The sequence below is a fragment of the Salvelinus namaycush genome, chromosome 3 (genome assembly GCF_016432855.1).
Source record: "Salvelinus namaycush isolate Seneca chromosome 3, SaNama_1.0, whole genome shotgun sequence".
NCBI classification, from domain to species: Eukaryota; Metazoa; Chordata; class Actinopteri; order Salmoniformes; family Salmonidae; genus Salvelinus; species Salvelinus namaycush.
The window spans coordinates 24,709,947-24,734,197 of NC_052309.1; the positions used below are offsets into that span (position 1 = coordinate 24,709,947).

Consider the following 24,251-nt stretch of genomic DNA (forward strand, 5'->3'; position numbering starts at 1 on the left):
CCTGTACTGTATGCACCTTTAGAAAGAGCACTGGCCAGTGCAGGCAGTACTGCTCTCTTTGCTGACCTGCAGTATGTCAACTTCCTCATTATCCTGCTAAGACGTTTGAGCTCCATCAAATATGGGCTGAGAGATGGTGCTGTACAACCTGTTCCTACACTACTTAACTTGCAGGACTAGAAAAGTCAAGCCTGCTGTGATGGTACAATTGAAGAAAGCGTTGTTCCTTCAAGCCGATGAACCTGCCCGCTTGGTTTTAAGACAATGGGGAGACCCCGTTTTGTACACTTGCAAAATACTCCATAATGGGTGGCTGTGTTTATCGTGGAAATAAATAGTGCATATACAACAGAACAGAAATTAAAATCAGGAGAAATATTCCTTTTCCATTTCCATTTTTATTCATCATTCTTAAAATCCAACAACATTAAACACATAGCACAACAAGATGCAGTTAGCCAAAATGTAACAAGAAACAGGCAAGGCATCACAGAAAAAAAAGGGGAAAAAAGTTGAGTGGGATGGGTGAAACAAAATCCCTGCTTTCAAAGAAAATAAAAAAAGGCAAAACCATAAGTGTCAAAGTAATAGTAGTAGTAATACATTTAAATTATATTTTTTACCAATTTAAGCGCTGAGAATTTTGTATAGTGTTATATAGTGCTCATGAACATTATTTTATCGTAGTTGGGAGTAATTGACAGAAGATGGTGTTCATGAGGCTCCAGGCAACTCCTCCATGACTGCTGGATGGGTCCAGGGAAAAACGGGCACTTGTCTATGTAGTTTATTTGGGTCCCATTAGCTGTTACAATAAAAAAAACATGTAAAAAACAAACACAAACAAATGCTTTTTGGTTTTCCTGTACCAGTTAGCATCCCATTTTGACATACAAAACTATTACTTGTATCAGAACAGACCTTATACAGTAACTACCAATATTGGTGGCAGCAATTGTTACAAAACCTTATTATTGTATGATGTCCATAATTTATGTTCATTTAAAAATATATATACACATACACTGAGTGTTCAAAACATTAGGAACACTGGCTCTTTCCATGACAGACTGATCAGGTGAATCCAGGTGAAAGCTATGATCCCTTATTGATGTCACCTGTTAAATCCACTTAAACAGTGTAGATGAAGGGGAGGAGACAGGTTAAATAAGTATTTTTAAGCGTTGTGACATGGGTTGTGAATGTGTACCATTCAGAGGGTGAATGGGCAAGACAAAATATTTAATTGCCTTTGAAAGGGGTATGGTAGTAGGTGCCAGGCGCACCGGTTTGAGTGTGTCAATAACTGCAACGCTGCTGGGTTTTTCCACGCTGAACAGTTTCCTGTGTGTATCAAGAATGGTCCACCACCAAATGACATCCAGCCGACTTGACACAACTGTGGGAAACATTGGAGTCCACCCTCTCACAGCTGAGGCTCTGCACACTCTTGGACTGTATCCTACATGGTAGGCCGCTCCTACCAGGTGATGTAGAGAGGATCTGTGTCTGCAGTACGTACTCACAACTGGTGTACCCCGGGGCTCGGTTCTAAACCCTCTCCTCTTCACGCTATACACCAAGTCACTCGGCTCTGTCATATCCTCACATGGTCTCTATCATTGCTATGTAGATGACACTCACCTACTTTTCTCCTTCCCCCTTCTGACACCCAGGTGGCGACACGCATCTCTGCGTGCCTGGCAGATATCTCAGCTTGGATGTCAGCCCACCACCTCAAGCTCAACCACGACAAGACGGAGCTGATCTTCCTCCCAGGGAAGGCCTGCCCGCTCAAAGACCTATCCATCACGGTTGACAACTCCAGTGTCTCCCTCCCAGAGTGCAAAGAACCTTGGTGTGACCCTGGACAACACCCTGTCGTTCTATGCAAACATCAAAGCAGTGACTCGCTCCTGCAGGTTCATGCTCTACATCATCCGTAGAGTACAACCCTACCTCACACAGGAAGCGGCAGAGGCCCTAATCCAGGCACTTGTCATGTCTCGTCTGGACTACTGCAACTTGCTGTTGGCTGGGCTCCCCGCTTGTGCCATCAAACCCCTGAAACTTATCCAGAATGCAGCAGCCCACCTGTTGTTCAACCTTCCCAAGTTCTTTAATTTCATCCCGCTCTTCCACACACTACACTGGCTTCCAGTCGAAGCTTGCATCCACTACAAGACCATGGCGCTTACCTACGGAATAGCAAGAGGAACTGCCCCGCCCTACCTTCAGGCTTTGCTCAAACCCTACATCTCAACCCGAGCACTCCATTCTGCCACCTCTGGTCTCTTGGCCTTCCCATCCCTACGAGAGGGCAGCTCCCACTCAGCCCAGGCCAAGCTCTTCTCTGTCCTAGCACGCCCCTGAACCTAGGACAGCAGAGTCCCTGCCCATCTTCCGAAAACATCTGAAACCCTACCTCTTCAAAGAGTATCTTAAATCATCCCACAGCACCCACTCGCACCCCTTCCTCACCTGCTCGCACCCCCCCTCACCCTGACCCCCACAAAAAAGAAAATTAAAAAATGCCTTTCGTGAACTAACACTCACACTTGACTTTTTTCCCCCTTCCCCTTATTAGCTGACTTTGCTGATAGCTACTTTACTGATGATGTACTTACTATGACGTAGTTGTCCCACCTAGCTATCTCAAGATGAATGCACTAACAGTAAACCACTCTAAATTACAAAAATGTAAAAATGTCAAATGACTCAACATGGGCCAGCATCCCTGTGGAATGCTTGACACCTTGTAGTCTATGCCCCGACAAATTGAGGCTGTTCTGAGGGCAAAAGGAGGTGTAACTCAATATTAGGACAGTGTTCCTAATGTTTTGTACACTTAGTGTATATTTTTAAGGGGGGGGGGGGGTTCTATTTTATTAGGCTGAGAAGAGACAGTGGGAAAGATAGACAGACAGTGAGTCACAAGGGCAGTGAGCCAGATTCGAACCCTCGCCAACACCGGCAAGCATGTGTGCTTATAGGCGGCAGCACTAACCGCTAGTCCACAAATAATGTCGTTTTAACATTTAACAGTGCAGATAAGCGATACATGCTTATGTAGGTCTTCACAATGAGATTTTACAATGATTACTGGAGAAGCAATCTTAAAGGTAATAAACAATGTGTTTCTATTCGTGTTAAATTAGTCTTACCACAGGAAACCCTCCTTAAATTCAGTGAACTTGTGACGGACCATGAACGAGGCCAAAGCGTCTGCTACCTGGGGAAACAAGAGCAATGTCGGTTTAGTTCCCAGACATTGAGAATAGTATTTTGTGTGCAATATTACTTACAAATTGGCCTGAAACTACTATCGCAACAAAATGGGAAACAACGACACATTTAACAAGCAGTTGTTCAGCCTCATACCCAGAAGTTTAAAACCCACTCACTTTTTCAGGGGCATCCTCATGGACAGCATGGCCACACTGAGGGAGCACCTGCATCTGGAACTTCCCTGAACACAATTGCAACACGAATCTTTATGTGCAACATGATTCCATTGGATTTAGAAGATGTTACAGTAAAATCACAGGGAGTGGGGGAATATGTTAAGTGGATTGTCACAGTCACCATCAGAACCACAATTGTCAACAACAACCAACATAACAAACATTAATCTGAGGCCGTCCTCACCTTGCATCTGTCCAATTGTGAGATCTTTGTCAAGCCTGTCCACACCTGTAAAGGTAAAAATGTTATACTCAACATTGTGTGCTGTAGTCCAATGTCAAAGACAAATGTATTTGAATTATATTGAAAACACACAAGTGTAAAAATCATGTGGATTAAAATGTACTGAATCGAGGGACTCACCAGCGAGCAGGAGCAGTTTTGGCACAGGACAGGAAAGGAATAGGGCAGACAGGCCACTGAACCAGCCCTCCCAGTACTTCTCTGTCTTTGACAGATCAATCTGCCAGGTATAAAGGGTCTCCTTCTTCACCTGAAGAAAGCCAAGAGACAGTTAACCTTAAATTTACTCTTCATGTACACACTACAACAGACTGTGTAAAGGTGGGAAATGACATACACACTCCCCCAAGGTGACATATGCACCCAGATGTATACACCAACTACTAATGCCTAAGAAGACCCACGCATACAAACACACCCGAATACATAGGTATAAAATATATTCTAAAAAAATAAACATTACATTTTCCCCCCAATCATCCCATCCCTAACCTCTTGGTCATCCTCCTTCTTTCTTTTGTGGTTGGATTCTCCTTCCTCTTCTTCCTCCTCTTCCTCTTCAATGATGCCGTCACTGATGCTCTTGGAGACGCCTGGACTGTTGAGGTGTTCCTCACATCTATGGAGGTGGTCAAAACTTGTGTTTAGTTACAGGTCCTGAAAAGTAACATCTTGAAGTTGATCAATTTAAAAGATATTTGTCCTCTGAGCCCATTTTCTTCAGGTCCAGACGTACTTTTTCACCTGGCCTCCCATGGACACCCGGGCTGACTCAACGTTTCGGATCTGTCCACTCTTCACACTGATGGGGGAGGGACAAGATCAGAACACATGACTTGGAATATGCTCTATTAGTAAAGCATTTGCTGAGTATTTTTACACTTGTGTGTACGGACAGCATCTCACCTCCACTCAATGGCATTCTCCACAGACTTAAAGGTCTTTGGTCGACTCCTGAGGAAATTCTGCATACTGTTTAAGGCATCCATTGCTGTGCCTGAAAAAATACAATCGTGGAAATGTTATGAAATAATCACTCAATCAATGAATTAATGACACAGTGTGTCACATCATAGTTTAAAACAATAAATACATCAATTAATCTTCTGTCAGCTCCTCAACTGCTGCTTGTTTGATCATCAAATGACAAGTCCCGATCATGAGACAAACACAAATACCATAATCACCTTCAACGACATCAATCACACACAGGCCAAGTAAAGACGGCACGTGGTTTGCTGCAGCGGTATGAACTGCTATAGCTCCACCCATGCTGTGTCCAATCATCATGATCGGAGGTGGGTTTTCGCCATAGAGTGCTTCTACCACTTTGCCAATGTCCCTGGTGGAGAGATGAGACAAAACCAGCATAAATCAACTGCTAGAACAATCTCACCCATACAAACCAGCCTAATCCAGCTCCTCAAACAATCACACCCAACAGAAGATAGACAATATAGAAAGAGATGTCAGTTTCTTCCCACTGGCACTTTGTTAATGTAAACAAGACTATTCTGGGGGTTGCAGCAAGCCTGCTTTCTCTCCTTGCATCAAACAGCAGATCAGTGTCTCAATGGGAGACAGCAGCAGCCGATAGCTCATCTGACTCAGTTCTCCTCACTCTCCAACAGGTTCTCTCCACCCCCTTACAGTAATCCTCCACCACTGCCTCAGGTCCTGTCCGGTTCCCTCCCATCTCAACTAGAGGTCGACCGATTAATCGGAATGGCCGATTAATTAGGGCCGATTTCAGGTTTTCATAACAATCGGAAATCTGTATTTTTGGACACCGATTTGCCGTAATTTTTTTTTTTTTTTTTTACACCTTTATTTAACTAGGCAAGTCAGTTAAGAACACATTCTTATTTTCAATGACGGCCTAGGAACGGTGGGTTAACTGCCTTGTTAAGGGGTAGAATGACAGATTTTTACCTTGTCAGCTCGGGGATTCGTTTTTGCAACCTTCCGGTTACTAGTCCAACGCTCTAACCACCTGCCTTACATTGCACTCCATGAGGAGTGACTACCTGCTGACTACCTGTTACGCGAGGGCAGCAAGAAGCCAAGGTAAGTTGCCAGCTAGCATTAAACTTATCTTATAAAAAACAATCAATCTTAACATAATCACTAGTTAACTACACATGGTTGATGATATTACTAGTTTATCTAGCGTGTCCTGCGTTGCATATAATCAATGCGGTGCCTGTTCATTTCTCATTGAATCACAGCCTACTTCGCCAAATGGGTGATGATTTAACAAGCGCATTTGTGAAAAAAGCACTGTCGTTACACCAATGTACCTAACCATAAACATCAATGCCTTTCTTTAAAATCAATACACAAGTATATATTTTTAAACCTGCATATTTAGTTAATATTGCCTGCTACTAACATGAATTTCTTATAACTAGAGAAATTGTGTAATTTCTCTTGCGTTCCGTGCAAGCAGTCAGGGTATATGCAGCAGTTTAGGCCGCCTGGCTCATTGCGAACTGTGTGAAGTCCATTTATTCCTAACAAAGGCCGTAATTAATTTGCCAGAATTGTACATAATTATGACATAACATTGAAGGTTGTACAATGTAACAGCAATATTTAGACTTAGGGATGCCTTTCGTTAGATAAAATACGGAACGGTTCCGTATTTCACTGAAAGAATAAACGTTTTGTTTTCGAAATTATAGTTTCCAGATTCTACCATTTTAATGACCAAAGGCTCGTATTTCTGTGTGTTATTATGTTATAATTAAGTCTATGATTTGATAGAGCAGTCTGACTGAGCGATGGTAGGCACCAGCAGGCTCGTAAGCATTCATTCAAACAGCACTTTCGTGCGTTTTGCCAGCAGCTCTTCGCAATGCTTCAAGCATTGAGCTGTTTATGACTTCAAGCCTATCAACTCTCGAGATTAGGCTGGTGTAACCGATGTGAAATGGCTAGCTAGTTAACGGGGTGCGCGCTAATAGCGTTTCAAACGTCACTCGCTCTGAGACTTGGAGTAGTTGTTCCCCTTGCTCTGCATGGGTAACGCTGCTTCGAGGGTGGCTGTTGTTGATGTGTTCCTGGTTCGAGCCCAGGTAGGGGCGAGGAGAGGGACGGAAGCTATACTGTTACACTGGCAATACTAAAGTACCTATAAGAACATCCAATAGTAAAAGGTATATGAAATACAAATCGTAGAGAGAGAAATAGTCCTATAATTCCTATAATAACTACAACCTAAAACTTCTTACCTGGGAATATTGAAGACATGTTAAAAGGAACCACCAGCTTTCATATGTTCTCATGTTCTGAGCAAGGAACTTAAACGTCAGCTTTTTTACATGGCACATATTGCACTTTTACTTTCTTCTCCAACACTTTGTTTTTGCATTATTTAAACCATATTGAACATGTTTCATTATTTATTTGAGGCTACAATGATTTTATTGATGTATTATATTAAGTTAAAATAACTGTTCATTCAGTATTGTTGTAATTGTCATTATTACAAATTTAAAAATATATATTTTTAAATTATTATTATTATTATTATTTTTTTTTAAATCGGCCGATTAATCGGTATCGGCTTTTTTTGGTCCTCCAATAATCGGTATCTTCGTTGAAAAATCATAATCGGTCGACCTCTAATCTCAACAACACAATACCTTCCCCATCACACACCCTGTTTAACACTCATCTCTGAATGATGACAGAGAAAACATTCCTGACAACTTACTTGGCCATGGTTTCCGCTGAGAGATCGTCAGAATTCTTTACTTTGGTGTCACCTTTGTGGGAAAGAAAATTGTTAAAAAATAAATAATAATATTATTGAGACCATGAATATGAGGTAACCAGAAGGAATGTGTGTTCTCATGAGGGAGAGTTAGCCACTCACCATGGGCCCTGAGGTCCATAGCCACCACCCGGCAGTTAATTCTGTTGTATATCACCGCCTGCAAACACAAACCCACTCTGTGTTAACTTAACTCTGGCCAGAATTCAGTGTCAGTCTGTGTTATTATAAGGCAGGCTCACAAACATACTGCTCCATCTTGTGTGAATCCTGGTTTAGGAAGGCCACCAAAAATCCTGAAATTTCCATCCCCAAGTATAACATTTTCCGCCAAGATAAACTGCCAAAGGGGGTGGAGTTGCAATCTACTGCAGAGTTCTGTCATGCTATCCAGGTCTGTGCACAAACAGTTCGAGCCTCTACTTTTAAAAATCCACCTTTCCAGAAATAAGTCTCTCATTGTTATTATAGACCCCCCTCAGCCCCCAGCTGTGCCCTGGACACCATATGTGAATTAATTGCCCCCCTTTTATCTTCAGAGTTTGTATTATTAGGTGACGTAAACTGGGATATGCTTAACACCCCGGCCATCCTATAATCTAAGCTAGATGCCCTCAATCTCACACAAATGATGAAGGAACCTACCAGGTACAACCCTAAATCCATAAACACGGGCACCCTCATAGATATCATCCTGACCAACCTGCCCTCTAAATACACCTCTGCTGTCTTCAACCAGGATCTCAGCGATCACTTCCTCATTGCCTGCGTCCGTAATGGGTCCGCGGTCAAACAACCACCCCTCATCACTGTCAAACGCTCCCCTAAAACACTTCAGCGAGCAGGCCTTTCTAATCGACCTGGCCCGGGTATCCTGGAAGGATATTGACCTCATTCAGTCAGTAAAAGATGCCTGGTGATTCTTTAAAAGTGCTTTTCTCACCATCTTAAATAAGCATGCCACATTCAAAAAATGTAGAACTAAGAACAGATATAGCCCTTGGTTCATTCCAGACTTGACTGCCCTTGACCATCACAAAAACATCCTGTGGCGTACGGCATTAGCATCAAATAGCCCCTGCGATATGCAACTTTTCAGGGAAGTTAGGAACCAATATACACAGGCAGTTAGGAAAGCAAAGGCTAGCTTTTTCAAACAGAAATTTGCATCCTGTAGCACAAACTCCAAAAAGTTCTGGGACACTGTAAAGTCCATGGAGAATAAGAGCACCTCCTCCCAGCTGCCCACTGCTCTGAGGCTAGGAAACATTGTCACCATCGATAATCGAGAATCTCAATAAGCATTTTTCTACAGCTGGCCATGCTTTCCATCTGGCTATCCCTACCCTGGTCAACAGCTCTGCACCCCCCACAGCAACTTGCCCAAGCCTCCCCCATTTCTCCTTCACCCAAATCCAGATAGCTGATGTTCTGAATGAGCTGCAAAATCTAGAAAACTATAAATCAGCTGGGCTAGACAATCTGGACCCTCTCTTTCTAAAATTATCCACCGCAATTGTTGCAACCCCTATTACTAGCCTGTTCAACCTCTCATCGTCTGAGATGCCTAAAGATTGGAAAGCTGCCGCAGTCATCCCCCTCTTCAAAGGGGGAGACACTCTAGACCCAAACTGTTACAGACCTATATCTATCCTACCCTGCCTTTCTAAAAGTCATCGAAAGCCAAGTTAACAAACAGATCACCGACCATTTCGAATCCCACTGTACCTTCTCTGCTATGCAATCTGGTTTCTGAGCTGGTCATGGGTGCACCTCAGCCACGCTCAAGGTCCTAAACGATATCATAACCTCCATCGATAAAAGACAGTAATGTGCAGCCATTTTCATCGACCTGGCCAAGGCTTTCGACTCTGTCAATCACCGCATTCTTATCGGCAGACTCAACAGCCTTGGTTTCTCAAATGACTGCCTCGCATGGTTCACCAACTAATTCTCAGAGAGTTCAGTGTGTCAAATCGGAGGGCATGTTGTCCGTACCTCTGGCAATTCTCGGGCCAACCCTTTTCTCTGTATACATCAATGATGTCGCTCTTGCTGCTGGTGATTCTCTGATCCACCTCTATGCAGACGACACCATTCTGGCCTCCATATACTTCTGGCCCTTCTTTGGACACAGTGTTAACTAACCTCCAGACGAGCTTCAATGTCATACAACACTCCTTCTGTGGCCTCCAACTGCTCTTAAATGCAAGTAAAACTAAATGCATGCTCTTCAACCGATCGCTGGCCGCACCCGCCCACCCGTCTAACATCACTACTCTGGATGGTTCTGACTGAGAATATGTGGACAACTACAAATACCTAGGTGTCTGGTTAGACTGTAAACTCTCCAGACTCACATTAATCATCTCCAATCCAAAATTAAATCGAGAATCGGCTTCCTATTTCGCAACAAAGCCTCCTTCACTCATGCTGCCAAACATACCCTCGTAAAACTGACTATCCTACCGATCCTTGACTTCGGCGATGTCATTTACAAAATAGCCTCCACCACTCTACTCAGCAAATTGGATGTAGTCTATCACAGTGCCACCCGTTTTCTCACCAAAGCCCCATATACTACACAACACTGCGACCTGTATGCTCTCGTTGACTGGCCCTCGCTTCATTTACGTCGCCAAACCCACTGGCTCCAGGTCATCTATAAGTCTTTGCTAGGTAAAGCCCCACCTTATCTCAGCTCACTGGTCACCACAGCAGCACCCACCCATAGCACGCGCACCAGCAGGTATATTTCACTGGTCATCCCCAAAGCCAACTCCTCCTTCGGCTGCCTTTCCTTCCAGTTCTCTGCTGCCAATGACTGGAACGAATTGCAAGAATCATTGAAGCTGGAGTCTTATATCTCCCTCACTAACTTTAAGCATCAGCTGTCAGAGCAGCTTACTGATCATTGCACCTGTACACAGCCCATCTGTAAATAGCCCACCCAACTACCTCATCCCCATATTGTTTTGTTTTTTTGCTTCTTTGCACCCCATGATCTCTACTTGCACATTCATCTGCTGCACATCTATCACTCCAGTGTATAATTGTAATTATTTCACCAGTATGGCCTATTTATTGCCTTACCTGCCTAATCTTACTACATTTGCACACACTGTATATAGATTTTTCTATTGTGTTATTGACTGTACGTTTGTTTATCTCATGTGTAACTCTGTGTTGTTTGTGTCACGCTGCTTTGCTTTATCTTGGCCAGGTCTCAGTTGTAAATGAGAACTTGTTCTCAACTGGCCTACCTGGTCAAATAAAGGGGAAATTATTATTATTCTTAAAAAAAAAAAAAATCTTCAACAGTCACGCAATACAACCTTACAGTGCCCATTCAGAAAGTATTCACACTCCTTGACTTTTTCCAAATGTTGTTGTGTTAAAGCCTGAATTGGAAATGGATTTCATTTTTATTTGTCACTGGCCTACACACACAATACCCCATAATGTCAAAGTGGAATTATGTTTTTTGAAATTTTTACAAATTAATTAAACATGAAAGGCTTGAATGTCTTAAGAGTCAATAAGGAATCAACCCCTTTGTTATGGCAAAGCCTAAATGAGTTCAGAAGTAAACATTTGCTTAAAGCTGCAATAATGTAACCTTTTGGGAGACTGACCTAAAATCATAGAAATGTGTGTTATAGATCTGCTATTCTCATTGAAAGCAAGTCTAAGAAGCGGTAGTAGATATGTTCTATGTGCGCTATTTCTATGCTTCCAGTTCTTAAGTTTTGTTTTTGCGTCTTTTACTTTCCATTTTCTACACCAGCTTCAAACAGCTGAAAATACAATATTTCTGGTAATGTAAAACATATTTCACAGTGGTTTAGATGGTACAATGATTCTCTACACTAGGGATCATAAACTAGATTCAGCCGCGGGACGATTTTTTCCTGAACGGATGGTCGGGGGGCCGGAAGATAATTAGTAATCATTTGTAGACTGCAAATTAACCGCAAAAAGTCCAAACATATATAATGTTTGACTAAAACATAATAATTTCAAACCTTGCTTACATTTGTATACGATGTGTGAGAATACTTGAGAATAGATTTCTTAAATGAAATTCCCTTGGAGCTGATTTCCTGGTGTTTTTACAGTCTTTTATATCCAACAATGAAAATGTAATTTTTTTAATATATATTATTATTTTTGCTCAGGAAACTTGGGGGGCCAAATAAAACCAACCGCGGACCAAATTCATCCCGTGGGCCGCCAGTTGGGGAACCCTGCTCTACACTATATTTGCTTGTCTTGTCACAAACTGAAATTAAGCAAACTATTACAATTTTTGCAATAAGGAAAATGTGGAGCGATTTCTGCACAGTGAATTGTAACAAGTCACACAAGTTGCATGAATTCACTCTGTGTGCAATAATAGAGTTTAACATGATTTTTGAAAGACTAACTCAACTCTGTACCTCACACATACAGATAATTGTAAGGTCCTTCAGTCGAGCAGTGAATTTCAAACATAGATTCAACCACAAAGACCAGGGAGGTTTTCCAATGCCTTGCAAAGGGCACCCCGTCACTACAAAGATACAGGCGTCCTTCCTAACTCAGTTGCCGGAGAGGATGAGGCCAAAGGTGAAATTAAAACCGAGTTTAATGGCTGTGATAGTTTTATCCTGAGGATGGATCAACAACATTGTAGTTACTCCACAATACTAACCTAAATGACAGAGTGAAAAGAAGGAAGCCTGTTCAGAATAAAAAATATTCCAAAACATGCATCCTGTTTGCAACAACGCACTAAAGTAATACTGCAAAAAACATGGCAAAGCAATTAACTTTTTGTCCTGAATTCAAAGTGTTATGTTTGGGACAAATCCAATACATTACTGAGTACTACTCTATAATTTAAAGCATAGTGGTGGCTGCATCATGTTATGGGTATGTTTGTAATCGTTAAGGACTGGGGAGTTTTCCAGGACAAAGAAATAAACGGAATGGAGGTAAGCACAGGCAAAATCCTAGAGGAAAACCTGGGGCCTCATCAATCATGCATAGGCACAAATTTGTGTGTAAACAATGCGTGGGATCAAAGTGTGAGATATATCAATAAACGTATGCTTGTGTACGTAAATCGCACAGCCATGACCATGCATACACACAGCGCCAAGTGGTTGAATAAGGGAACTGCTTGCAAAGAGTAGAATGGAGAAAATATATCCTGAAAATTTGTGAAAGTAATGACGAAATACATTTTTATTTTCATTGTGAATTCATGCAACATATATTGACAGGCTATACATCATTTGACGACCACAGTGCATTTGTCACAATAATAACAAATATAAAAGTGCAGTAACTTGTTAAGTTTGAGGCAAGTGTGAAAGTGAAACCATTGTGAAACCAAATACTATAAAAGACTGAGATAATGGGAAATCTATTGAGAGATGGCTGATCTTGCACTGTTGGAAGATTTGGAACAAGCTGCATTTTGCTTAGAGTGAGTTTGAGACAGGTGGGAATTTTTGCAGAAAGTACATATTGGCTCAACAGATATCATTTCCCAAAACCAATGTTATGGGATCTTTGCGAGGATTTAAGACCTACTTTTGAAAGGCAAACACATACCATTCGGGTGCACATCAAAGTGCTATCTACCCTCGGGTATGGGAACTTTTCAGCGGGAGCTTGCCGTCCGGCATTTCACATCCTTCAATGAGACAATGTTTTGGATTCAATCATCAGAAAAACAAGCTGAAACATACAATTACCATACACCATCGCACAACAGGTTAAGAGGGGTTTCTTTGCCATCAATGGGTTCCCAAAGAAAAAAAAACAGCCCCCACGTCGCCATAAAAGCACCATTCCAAAACGAGTTCAACTAGGCTATGTTAACAGAAAAGGCTTCCACTCTTAATGTGCAGGTGATTATGTAATGCGCGAAAAAGCGCTACTGAATGTGGTGACAAGGTTTCCAGGTGAAACTCATGACTCGTTCGTCCGCAGAACAGCAATGTGGGCCTATACGCCTACAGGAGAGAGCTGTTGAGGATGGATGGCTTATTGGTGAGTGTTGCCTACTCATTTGAATTATATTTGCCATTGCTAAAGCAACTTGAATTGTCCTCTCTTTGTAGCCATGTTTTTATTTTTACTGGTAAAACCACAACTGAGCAAGTCAAATAAAACCTTTTGGTTGTAATCAATCTGACACTAGCACCTCTATTTCAGTCTTGGAAAAGTGTTTTTTTCATAGCTTTTTTTGGTTGCACCATTGTATTTCATGATAAGGCCTTGTATATTCCCCATAGGCTTAAAAGGGATGATTTTGACCATATATGGGTAATTAGGGCCATTTCAAAATGCAAAATGTGCGCATGACGCTCGTAGGACTGTTTGATAAAACACACTTTTTCTATGCATACGAACATTCTAAATTCCATTCGTAAGTAGTATTTTAGAATAGTGTCTACGCAATATTGATAAATGAGGCCCCTGGTTCAGTCTGCTTTCCATTAGACACTGGGAGATGAATTCACCTTTCAGCAGGACAATAACCTAAAACACAATGCCAAGTCTACACTGGAGTTGCTTACCAAGAAGACAATGACTGTTCCTGAGTGGCCAAGTTACAGTTTTGACTTAAATCTACTTGAAAATCTATGGAAAGACCTGAAAATGGTTGTCTAGCAATGATCAACAGCCAATTTGACAGAGCTTGAAGAATTTTGAAAAGAATAATTGCCAAATGTTGCACAATCCAGGTGTGGAAAGCTCTTCGATACTTACACAGAAAGACTCACAGCTGTAATTGCTGCTTCTACAAAAGTATTGACTCAGGAGTGTGAATAACGTATTTAGTTTTCAATAAATTTGCAAAAATGTCTAAAAACATGTTTTCACTTTGTCATTATGGGGTATTGTGCGTATATGTGTGAGATAAGAAATCAATTTAATCCATTTTGAATTCAGGCTGTAACAACTAGGGCTGTTGCGGTGACCATATTACCGCCAGTCATGACTGCAGTAAAATTCCAAGTGACCATTGAGTCACGGTACTCTCCTTTTATGCACTCTGGACATGCATTGGTACTACCCAACTCGCTAATGGCCTAGTATTCAGGGCTCTGTTGTCCCTCTAACATCAATGCAAATGTGTTCGAAAATCACAATCAAAACAGTATCACGCTTTAAAAAAAACTCACCTAACTGATTGATTTGAAGAAAAATAAGTGGAAAATATGGACGTTGTGGATGTTGTTTCTAAGAATAACAACAAAATGTATAGCACGTTCTAAGGTGAGGATTATTCAAAACACACATGCATAGGCCTATATATGAGCCCAAGCACCAAAAAATATACCACATACTATGCACAGCAGGAAAATAAAAAAATAAAAAATAAATAAAGATTTCAAATGTCTTTGGTACATAATTGGTCTAGACTTATTCCAAAAAAGTTTTATTCTAGTAACCACCTTTGAGAGTGGACTGTATTATTATGCATACTGGATGGACTGGTTTCCTTATGCTACGCTCCAAACTTTCTGTCCATGAGTTTGGGAGAGAACGTTCAGGCCTAGGTGATGCTGTTGGTTCATTGATTGTGCAGGGCGGCTTACAGAGTTAGCCTATAATTATAGTGAATTTGTATTTGAATAGCCTAGTAATAGGGCATTTTTATATTTTCATAATTAACAGGTTGACATTACCTTTAGCTACAGAATCTCACCACCATGTATTTCCATCTCCTCCTCTCTCCTTAATTCTGTTCTCGAGCACGCAGAGGGGGGCTGTCAACAGTTTAATGAAATATGTTTGTTGTGAAAACATGTTACTATCAATGTTCCCGAACAGATTTCCCTTGGTTTCCCAAATTAAGCACTGGGTAGCTGCAGGAACAGGGTTGGAGATCCCATGGCATACAGAGTTTGGGCGGAATATCACCTGTTGCGAAGCAAGAGGCTGCATGCTCCTCAAACAGTGATTGATGCATGGAGTGAAATATTCAGAGTAGCCTACCCAGCATAGGATTGAAAAACGAACCAGCCGGAAAAGCGCCCTCCATTCGCTATTGGAGTGCATAATGATGACATGTCTTTATCCCACTGCCCATTTGATAATGGGACATTCTAAATCTAGTTTAAAGAGATTTATTAGACTATATTAAAATGTATTTATTAGACTTGTTTTTTTGAAGGTGCATATCAGTGGCTTGTATGCCTAGAGATGCTAAACATCTTTATGTTAATTAACGGTCAGACTGGCAGTCTTTTGCATGACAATAACCAGCTGACAAAATGTAATGACCGCCACAGTCCTAAACTCAACAAAATGTGGAATAAGTCAAGGGGTATGAATACTTTCTGAAGGCTCTGTAAATGCAGGACATGTTGTGATGGTAGTGTGTGTACATAAAACAGTATGGGGGCTCTATCTGGTATTTGATAGTATTACTCACAGTGAACACAGCCCAGGAGAGAGCAGAGTGTCCTCCTCCATGGAGCAGGAGCAGCACAGGACCATGCTGGCCACTGCAGTAGATTCTGAACGTGTGCAGAGTAGTCAAGGAATATAGAGTATAGACACATTCACAATGGAGATATGCTTATGATGCACTGGATCAGGAGTTCAATATTACACTGTATAAAATGAATTCTCTTCAGTAAGTGTTTCAAAAATATGATGTATCATTCATGGTTCAATTCCATGTGTAGATGAACATTAGCACACTTATGGGAGCCACAGTAAAGGATATATCTTTGGCGTTATCGTTTTCCACTTCTACATCTTCCATCGCTTCAAAGTATTCACTCCAGGACAGAGGGGAGAAGTCTCTCTTCCGTCCAGGTCTGTGTGTTAGCCAGGTTGAGTATCAAACAGAAAGAGGATTTTAAACAGTGGGTAAATCCATTTGAATTCAATCACTTTTTGACAGCACCCCTTTTGATTTGAACAAAACCTTCCATAGATATTTGCCCAGTGTAGAAGTGCTCAGAAAGTGACATTTTGGACCTGAATGCCAAAACATTCAAGAGATAAAAGTGCTCAAAGTTGACCTATTTTGCATACCCCACCATACCATGAAACATCCATGTCTTCACCACTGGAAAGGATAAATGGTTGAGATTGATATAATTTAAATATTTAATAAGTTTTATTAAAAAACAGTTTTTTCAAGAAATTATGTTATTTTTTTACCTTAAATGTCAATTATCTAAAAATGCGTGTAGTCAACATTTTTTCATATTCACATATGTTGTAGCTTAAACCCTATTTTACATCATCTGAGATTTTTATGTTGTGCCCGCCATTGTTTGAGACAAGATGCTCTTGAATACAGGGTGGGTGTCATGTTTTGGCTGATAAATGTACTAAAATGGGAATACAATTTAAATGTAAACTTTCAAATGGGACCACAAAGACGGTTAGAAGTCCACAAATCAGAGTACTTGATTTGAAATTGAAATTATACTGTCAATTCTTTATAGGAAACCTATTGAAATCATAGAAATATAGATAATAGATAGACATGACCATTTAAGTTGACATTCGACAGTGGTCATCTGTGTGGTAGTAATTAGAAGTAAAAATGTTAACTCAATTTACATTTCAATGGTGTACCAGCTAAATTGCTGTGGTATGGAAGAATAGGTCCATTATATTAATTATATTTCTATGATTGAAATGACACCCACCCTGTATTCAAAAGCATATGTCTCAAAAGATGTCAGGGACATCACAAAAACCTCAGATGATGTAAAGTAGGGTTTAAGCTACAAAATATGCAAATATGAAAAAGGAAGACAAATAGTTTAAGCATTCTTTGATAATTTACACTACAGGTTTAAAAATTTAATGTTTATATATTAAAAAACAAATTATGAAATATTTTTTAAGCCTTGTAGGCAAGCTTTTAAATTATATCAAACTCCACCGTTTATATTTCCCAGTGATGAAGACATGGATGGTGGGGTATGCAAAATGGGTCAACTTTGAGAACATTAATCTAAAGAAAAAGTAACTTTCCAACCACTTCATTCATGGGCAAACGTGTATGGAAAGTTATTCAAATGGATTTACCCCAGTGTAGTCCTACATTAACATGACATATACAGCTTGAGCTAAGGGTTATCTCATATACACTCAGGGGCATGCCATCAAATGTATGGTTAATTAATCAGTGGATGTTGTATACCAATAATTATGAAACCATTCAAATAAGATGAAGCAGAAAGACCTTATTGATCAAATAGTGATGACCTGTGAGAGACTTCTTAACTATAAAGTAAGAAATTGAGTCATGACCAGTGATTTACATAATAAATCATTGGTCGTGACACAGGAGCGACTATGACAGCAGCTCTGATGACAGAAAGGAAGGGGAGAGGGATAACCACACAACAAAGAGGGTGAATTCATTTTAGCTATACCGGTTCATAAATTGAACCATCAACGACCCATATGAAACACTAATATTGAAGAATATGGAGGCAGCATAATGCATAAAAGATTCGAAGCTATCAAGCTAATTTATTTCATAACACGGTAGCTTGTTGACTGGGATTTAACTGATGATGCTCCTAATGTACTGACCTGTCAAAACCAAATGAGGTCAAAACCAGCACTTGAATGGCACAATTAAACAACATGTGAATATAAGCATTGTTCACAAGATAATAGGATTGAAAAGCTGTATTAGTTTCAGTACCTAATGTCAGCTGTCAGATATATTTCACCGTTATCTTGTTAGCTTGCTAGCTAGCTAGCTAGCAACGTTTTGAACTTAGCTAACTAGCTTTACCACAAAAGTTAAACAGAGGAAAATACTGTTGTTGGCTCAGGTTAGTTATGCATTCACAAGTTGTAGGGCTTAGCAACAAGAGCCAGACAACTATCTGATTATAGCCTCGCCAACCATCTCAAAACTAGCTGTGAACTCACCCCATTCTCATTTTAGACCGCGACTGCAAGCCTCCTGACACGGGAGGTCTGGAAGCTAACACATTCAAATGCAACTGTTTCTCCATGCTGTCGAACGCGGGGCCAATGCCGTTCAGTCAAACACCAAATCTTCCCCCTCCTTCGAACCATACGATTTTCTTCCAGTACCGGTCAGCTATTAGCAGCTATAAATTGACAACCACAAAATGTGTTTATCGTCCCACAACATTACCCGTTTGCCAATTGCCACATTGCACTCTGGGATATGTTTGCATACTGCTCACTATTCTCAACTAAACCATCAAGATACATTCATAGAAAAACTATATTTCCCAGAAAACATGGTGTAAGTGTAGAACCTTAATCTTGGTTAAAAAAGAAGAAAATGACGTAATTAAAATAAAATATAATTGTATTGGTGCATACATATTTAGAAGATGTTATTGTGGGTGTAGCGAAATGCTTGTGTTCCTAGCTCCAACAGTGCAGTAATATCTAACTATTCACAACAATACACACAAATCTAAAAGTAAAATAATAATTAAATTAAGAAAAATATAAATATTAGGACGAGCAATGTCGGAGTCCGGAATATAAATTTATATCTGTAGAATATATATATATGTATATATATATATATATATATATATATAAGAACTACAGGAAATGTATGATCTCTGTAATTGCAAACAAAGGTTTCTGTACCAAATATTAAGTTCTGCTTTTCTGATGTATCAAATACTAATGTCATGCAATAAAATGCAAATTAATTACTTAAAAATCATACAATGTGATTTTCTGGATTTTTGTTTTAGATTCCGTCTCTCACAGTTGAAGTGTACCTATGATAAAAATTACAGACCTCTACATGCTTTGTAAGTAGGAAAACCTGCAAAATCAGCAGTGTATCAAATACTTGTTCTCCCCACTGTATATATTCTACAGATATATATTTATATTCCGGACTCCGACATTGCTCGTCCTAATATATATATTTTTTCTCAATTCCATTCTTTTACTTTTAGATTTGTGTGTATTGTTGTGAATATATATATATATATATATATATATATATATATATATATATATATATATATATATATATATATATATCTGTAGGATAGAATAGTATATAGCAATAGTTGAATAGGATGACATTGACTAGAATACAGTATAAACATATGAAATTAGTAAAACAGCATGTAAACATTATTAAAGTAACCAGTGATTCCATGTCTATGTACACAGAGCAGTAGCCTCTAAGGTGCAGGGTTGAGTAACCGGGTGGTAGCCGGCTAGTGACAGTGACTAAGTTCAGGGCAGGGTATTGGGTGGAGGCCGGCTAGTGATGGCAGTCTGATGGCCTTGAGATAGAAGCTGTTTTTCAGTCTCTTGGGCAGACTGCACCACCCTCTGGAGAGCCCTGCGGTTGCAAGCGGTGCAGTTGCCATACCAGGCCGCGATACAACCCAATAGGATGCTCTCAATGGTGCATCTGTAAAAGTTTGAAAGGGTCTTAGGGGCAAAGCTGAATTTCTTTAGCCTCCTGAGGTTGAAAATATGCTGTTTTGCCTTCCTCGCTGCACTGTCTGTGTGGGTGGACAATTTTAGATTGTCAGTGATATGTATGCCAAGGAACTTGAAGCTTTTCACCTTCTCCACTGCGGCCCTGTCGATGTGGATGGAGGCATGCTCCCTCTGCTGTCTCCTGAAGTCCACGATCATTTCCTTAATCTTTGTTGACGTTGAGGGAGAGCTTATTTTCCTGGCACCACTCTGCCAGGGCCCTCACCTCCTCACTGTAGGCTGCCTTGTCATTGTTGGAAATCCGGCCTACTACTGTTGTGTCGTCTGCAAACTTGATGATTGAGCTGAAGGCATGCATGGCCACGCAGGGAGTACAGGAGGGGGCTGAGCACACACCCTTGTGGGTCCCCTGTGTTGAGGATCAGCTTAGTGGAGGTGTTGTTTCCTACATTCACCACCCGGGGGCGGTCCGTCAGGAAGTCCAGGACACAGTTGCACAGGGTGGGGTTCAGTCCCAGGGCCCGAGCTTAATGATGAGCTTGGAGGGTACTATGGTGTTGAAGGCTGAGCTGTAGTCAATGAACAACATTCTTACATAGGTATTCCTCTTGTCCAGATGGGATAGGGTAGTGTGCAGTGCAATGGCGATTGCATCGACAGCCTTGCGTGGGATAACAAGCTTAAATGTCTTACGTCAGCCATGATGAACGAAAGCCCACTGTCCTCGGGAGGGGCCCGCGTCGGTGGTACTGTGTTTTCCTCAAAACGGGCGAAGAAGGTATTGATTACAGAAAAATGTATTACAGAAAAATTATAATCATCATTATATTGCCAATGGCAATGGTTAATCATAGTCATAACAAGCATAACTGGACCCTAATCATCATCATCGTCCCATTCCCTTGGATTAAATCAACATTTATTTATTGGTTGAGTACACTGATTTTTAGATGTTATCGCAGGTGCATCGAAATACTTGTGTTACTAGCTCCAACAGTGCAGTAATACCTACCAATACAAAAAGTTTATATAATACCTCTATGGGTACAAAGCATCAGTTCATTGCAAAGTGTGCAAGGAGCTGTGCAAGTGTAGTATATTACAGAGGAGCACTACCATAGAGTAACCAGTGGAAGCCAGTGTGAAGCAGGACAGAGATGAACAGTTTCCAACTTTTTATACACAGCTTCTGACTCCTCAGTCAAATCAATTAATAAATAGCCTCAATACTGACATGCGTAAGGATTTGTGTATGTTCTTGTGTGTCCGTGGCAGCAGGGGTTGTTTCACCATGACATCATCATCATTGCTTCAATCCCCCCATCATTCCCTTCCCCCCTGACCAGGCTGGAGTTTGAATTTGCTGAGATTCCCCTTTGAGGCGCAGAATGCCACGAGCACACATATTACAGTATGTAATCATGAAGAACGCAGTCAATAACCCTGGTTGCTGCTATGTCATTGTGTTAACCTTCTACACTCTATCCTGATTCCTAAAAGTATGCAAACTGTCATTGATGCAAATAGAGTCATCCCCATACAGAGACAATACAACTTATATGGTCATCCCTCTGTTACATGACCTGAGTGAATCCTACTACTAGAGAATATCCTTCACTGCAACAAAGCTCCACTAGAGGGCAATAAAGGAGATAACATCAGAGCACAACTACAGACCAATATAACCCTGTAGAGCAGGGGTCGACAACAGGCGTTTTTTGTGGGGGCCCCAAAAGTTTTTAGTAAAAAAAATAGAATTTTCGTTTTTGGTCATAAAAGACTGTAAAAATCACCATGAATTATGCTAAAAATGTATATTTTAATTTAGGAAATATGTTCCCAAGTATTCACACAAATAAAAAGAGAATATGATTGTGTCTTAATGTAATCAAGGTATGAAATTGTTATTTTCAAATACAATCTATTTTTGGGTTTACTTGTGGTCAATTTGCAGTGTGCAAATTACTATAATTATGTTCAGGCCACCCAACCATCCATGCGGACAAAAATCAGCCCACAACAAAAACTACTTGCCTACCCAAGCTGGAGAGCTCTCTCAGGAACCAACTGACAGAGTAATGACAAATGAGCATTCACGGTTCCCCACTACACTGCACATACAGTACATTTAACACCCGCTTCCATATAACATGGCAGAAGTTTTGGCTCATTCGCGTGATAGAGTGTGCAAAGTAAAGCTGTGGTTTGGATACTTCCTGGTACTGTTTACTTGACAGAGGTGGTTAGAGAGTATTGTTGAGCACAGACAAACACATGCACACTCTCTTGCTCGCTTCACACAAGAAGTCTTTCATCTGTCAGGTGTGATTATCTGCAGTGTTTAAAGGGCCACTCTTTAAAGGAGGAAGTTGTTTGAATAGGACATTCTGTTCTTTACATCTTGTCATAGTGTGTTACGCAGTTTTGATATCACTCAGCGGTGTCTGATGTTTAGACTAGTAGTTACACACAAGAAAAGCTCTATCAAGCTTATAGAATCAGAGTTTTTCATGGACATTTCACATGGAACAAACAAATTCCTAATGTGCCTCAGAGGAAACCATTTCACATTATCACAGCATTCACTGTTACAACCTGGCTCAAGATTTTAACAAACAAGGGGAAACCACACACTCAGTAAAGGAATAACAAAATGAATTTATTCCATAAATAAAGTGAACACTCACAACAATAATCAGATGAGGCATGAAGGTCAGTAAATTACACATCAACTGCCAAAGCCACAACAAAACAACCAACAGTATGCATGGAGAGAGGAATCTCTTGCTGAATGGGGAAGCAGTTGCTTTATGCCACAGCTGAGCTTTCACAGGTGTGCCCCATCAGCACTGACGACCCTACTCCGCCCACCAATCTCCTGCAGGAAGTAAGCGCAGCAAAGCCCAGTAGACAGAGCAGGGAGGGGCCGTCACATCACTTTTTTCTCAATGTACCACATGCATACGGTATGTAGGGTATGTTGAGAAAAATTTTATATTCAGCATCAGTACATCAAGGGAGATATAGTATTTTTTCTAAGAAATATATTTACATATATTTCAGGATGTTGTGTATCACTGGAAATAATCAGAATTCATATAAACAACAACTGTTTTGAAAACAGACCATGTTCAAAGAAAGTGGTCTCTTGGCACAATTTACCCCAGATATGGAGTAAATTGAGCATAGGGACAGGGTAGGGAGAGTGGGGTAAGTTGAGTCATTTCTTACATTCAGCATCACTCGGTCAAGGAAAATACAGTATTCTTTCTAACAAAGATATCCACACATGATGTGTATCCCTGGAAATAATCAGAATTCATGTAAAAGTTACTGTTTTGAAAACATAGCTTGTCCAAAGAAAGTGATCTCTTGGCCACGGGACAGGGTAAGTTAAGCCGCCTACACATTTCTGTATTGATTGAAATATTTCCCAAACACAATTCAACACAACAACAATCACTTTTGTGTATTTTAATAATTTTAAGCATCTTTTAAGCATCGTGGCGTTTTGATAACCATGTAAACTCTCTAAGACATGGTGACTTTAGATATAAGCATCATGAAACCTAACAATGTCAATTCAATTTGAGTTGGTGAAAATCTGTTTTTTGGAGCCATCAGGTTTGAGGAGTTAGCAAGATAACTTTGGTCAACTCTGAGTTCAACTTGGGTAAACAGCGTCCGGTCAATCCACTGCTGGTGCTTCTTGTTGAGAGTTGCCCGCCAGGTCTCTGGAATCACCAGCTGCATTTAAGGGAAAGACAGAGTTAAACTACCAACATTAGCAAATATTAAAATTACCATTCATAAGCTTGTCATTTATTATTTAAAAAAATAAGAATCTCAGCACTTTCCGAGACATGCTTTGGAGGCAGGAAGGACATCCCCCTCTTCTGCTGGTCTTCGCCCCACCGGGGCAAGGACAAAAGCCTGGGGTAGATTACCAGGGACAGGCCGAACATGAGGCAGGAGGGAGTGCTGGAGGTACCTGTACGTCCAGGGGTTCATACATATACATGTAGAGAATACACAAGTGACAGCTACGGTATTAAGCATTCTCAGCACCATGAGAGCAAATCTACACCCAAGCCGTGGCATGAAAGGTACGTGACAGCTACTATATTTAGTTATGCCGCTGTAGCTATAGGACAAAGAATGCATACGCCTATATGACAGATACAGGAAGGGAGAATCATCGTGGAAGGGTTTTCAGCTTTGCAAAGTACACTGCATTTATGGAAAGCATGCATGTAAAGTTGTCTAGCATTCAATGCATGTCAGATCTAATGGGCAAATAGTAAGATTAACACAATGC

General features: G+C 40.6%; 1 protein-coding gene across 1 annotated transcript; it reads right to left on the reverse strand.

The window, feature by feature from the left end:
* Window positions 1–378: 378 nt before the first annotated feature.
* On the reverse strand, window positions 379–18,652 carry LOC120044285 (protein phosphatase methylesterase 1-like). Its single transcript, XM_038988893.1, has 14 exons — window positions 18,407–18,652; window positions 16,221–16,314; window positions 15,924–16,016; window positions 7,589–7,646; window positions 7,427–7,478; window positions 4,896–5,050; window positions 4,615–4,705; window positions 4,445–4,510; window positions 4,201–4,327; window positions 3,829–3,958; window positions 3,649–3,693; window positions 3,405–3,469; window positions 3,165–3,232; window positions 379–805 (listed from the first exon to the last, which is right to left on the reverse strand). The coding sequence occupies exons 1-14, from the start codon at window positions 18,490–18,492 to the stop codon at window positions 802–804; spliced, it is 1,134 nt and encodes a 377-aa protein (XP_038844821.1). The 5' UTR covers window positions 18,493–18,652; the 3' UTR covers window positions 379–801.
* Between the last annotated feature and the right edge of the window lie 5,599 nt (window positions 18,653–24,251).

What these genes read in the sequence shown, in the direction of transcription:
- LOC120044285 (XM_038988893.1), bottom strand. Translation starts at nt 18,492, where the DNA reads ATGGAGAAACAGTTGCATTTGAATGTGTTAGCTTCCAGACCTCCCGTG. An exon ending in TCAGCGGAAACCATGGCCAA is followed by an intron (nt 5,051 to 7,426) that starts GTAAGTTGTCAG and finishes TCTCTCCACCAG; the next exon opens with GGACATTGGCAAAGTGGTAG. An exon ending in ATGGGAGGCCAGGTGAAAAA is followed by an intron (nt 4,328 to 4,444) that starts GTACGTCTGGAC and finishes CCACCTCCATAG; the next exon opens with ATGTGAGGAACACCTCAACA.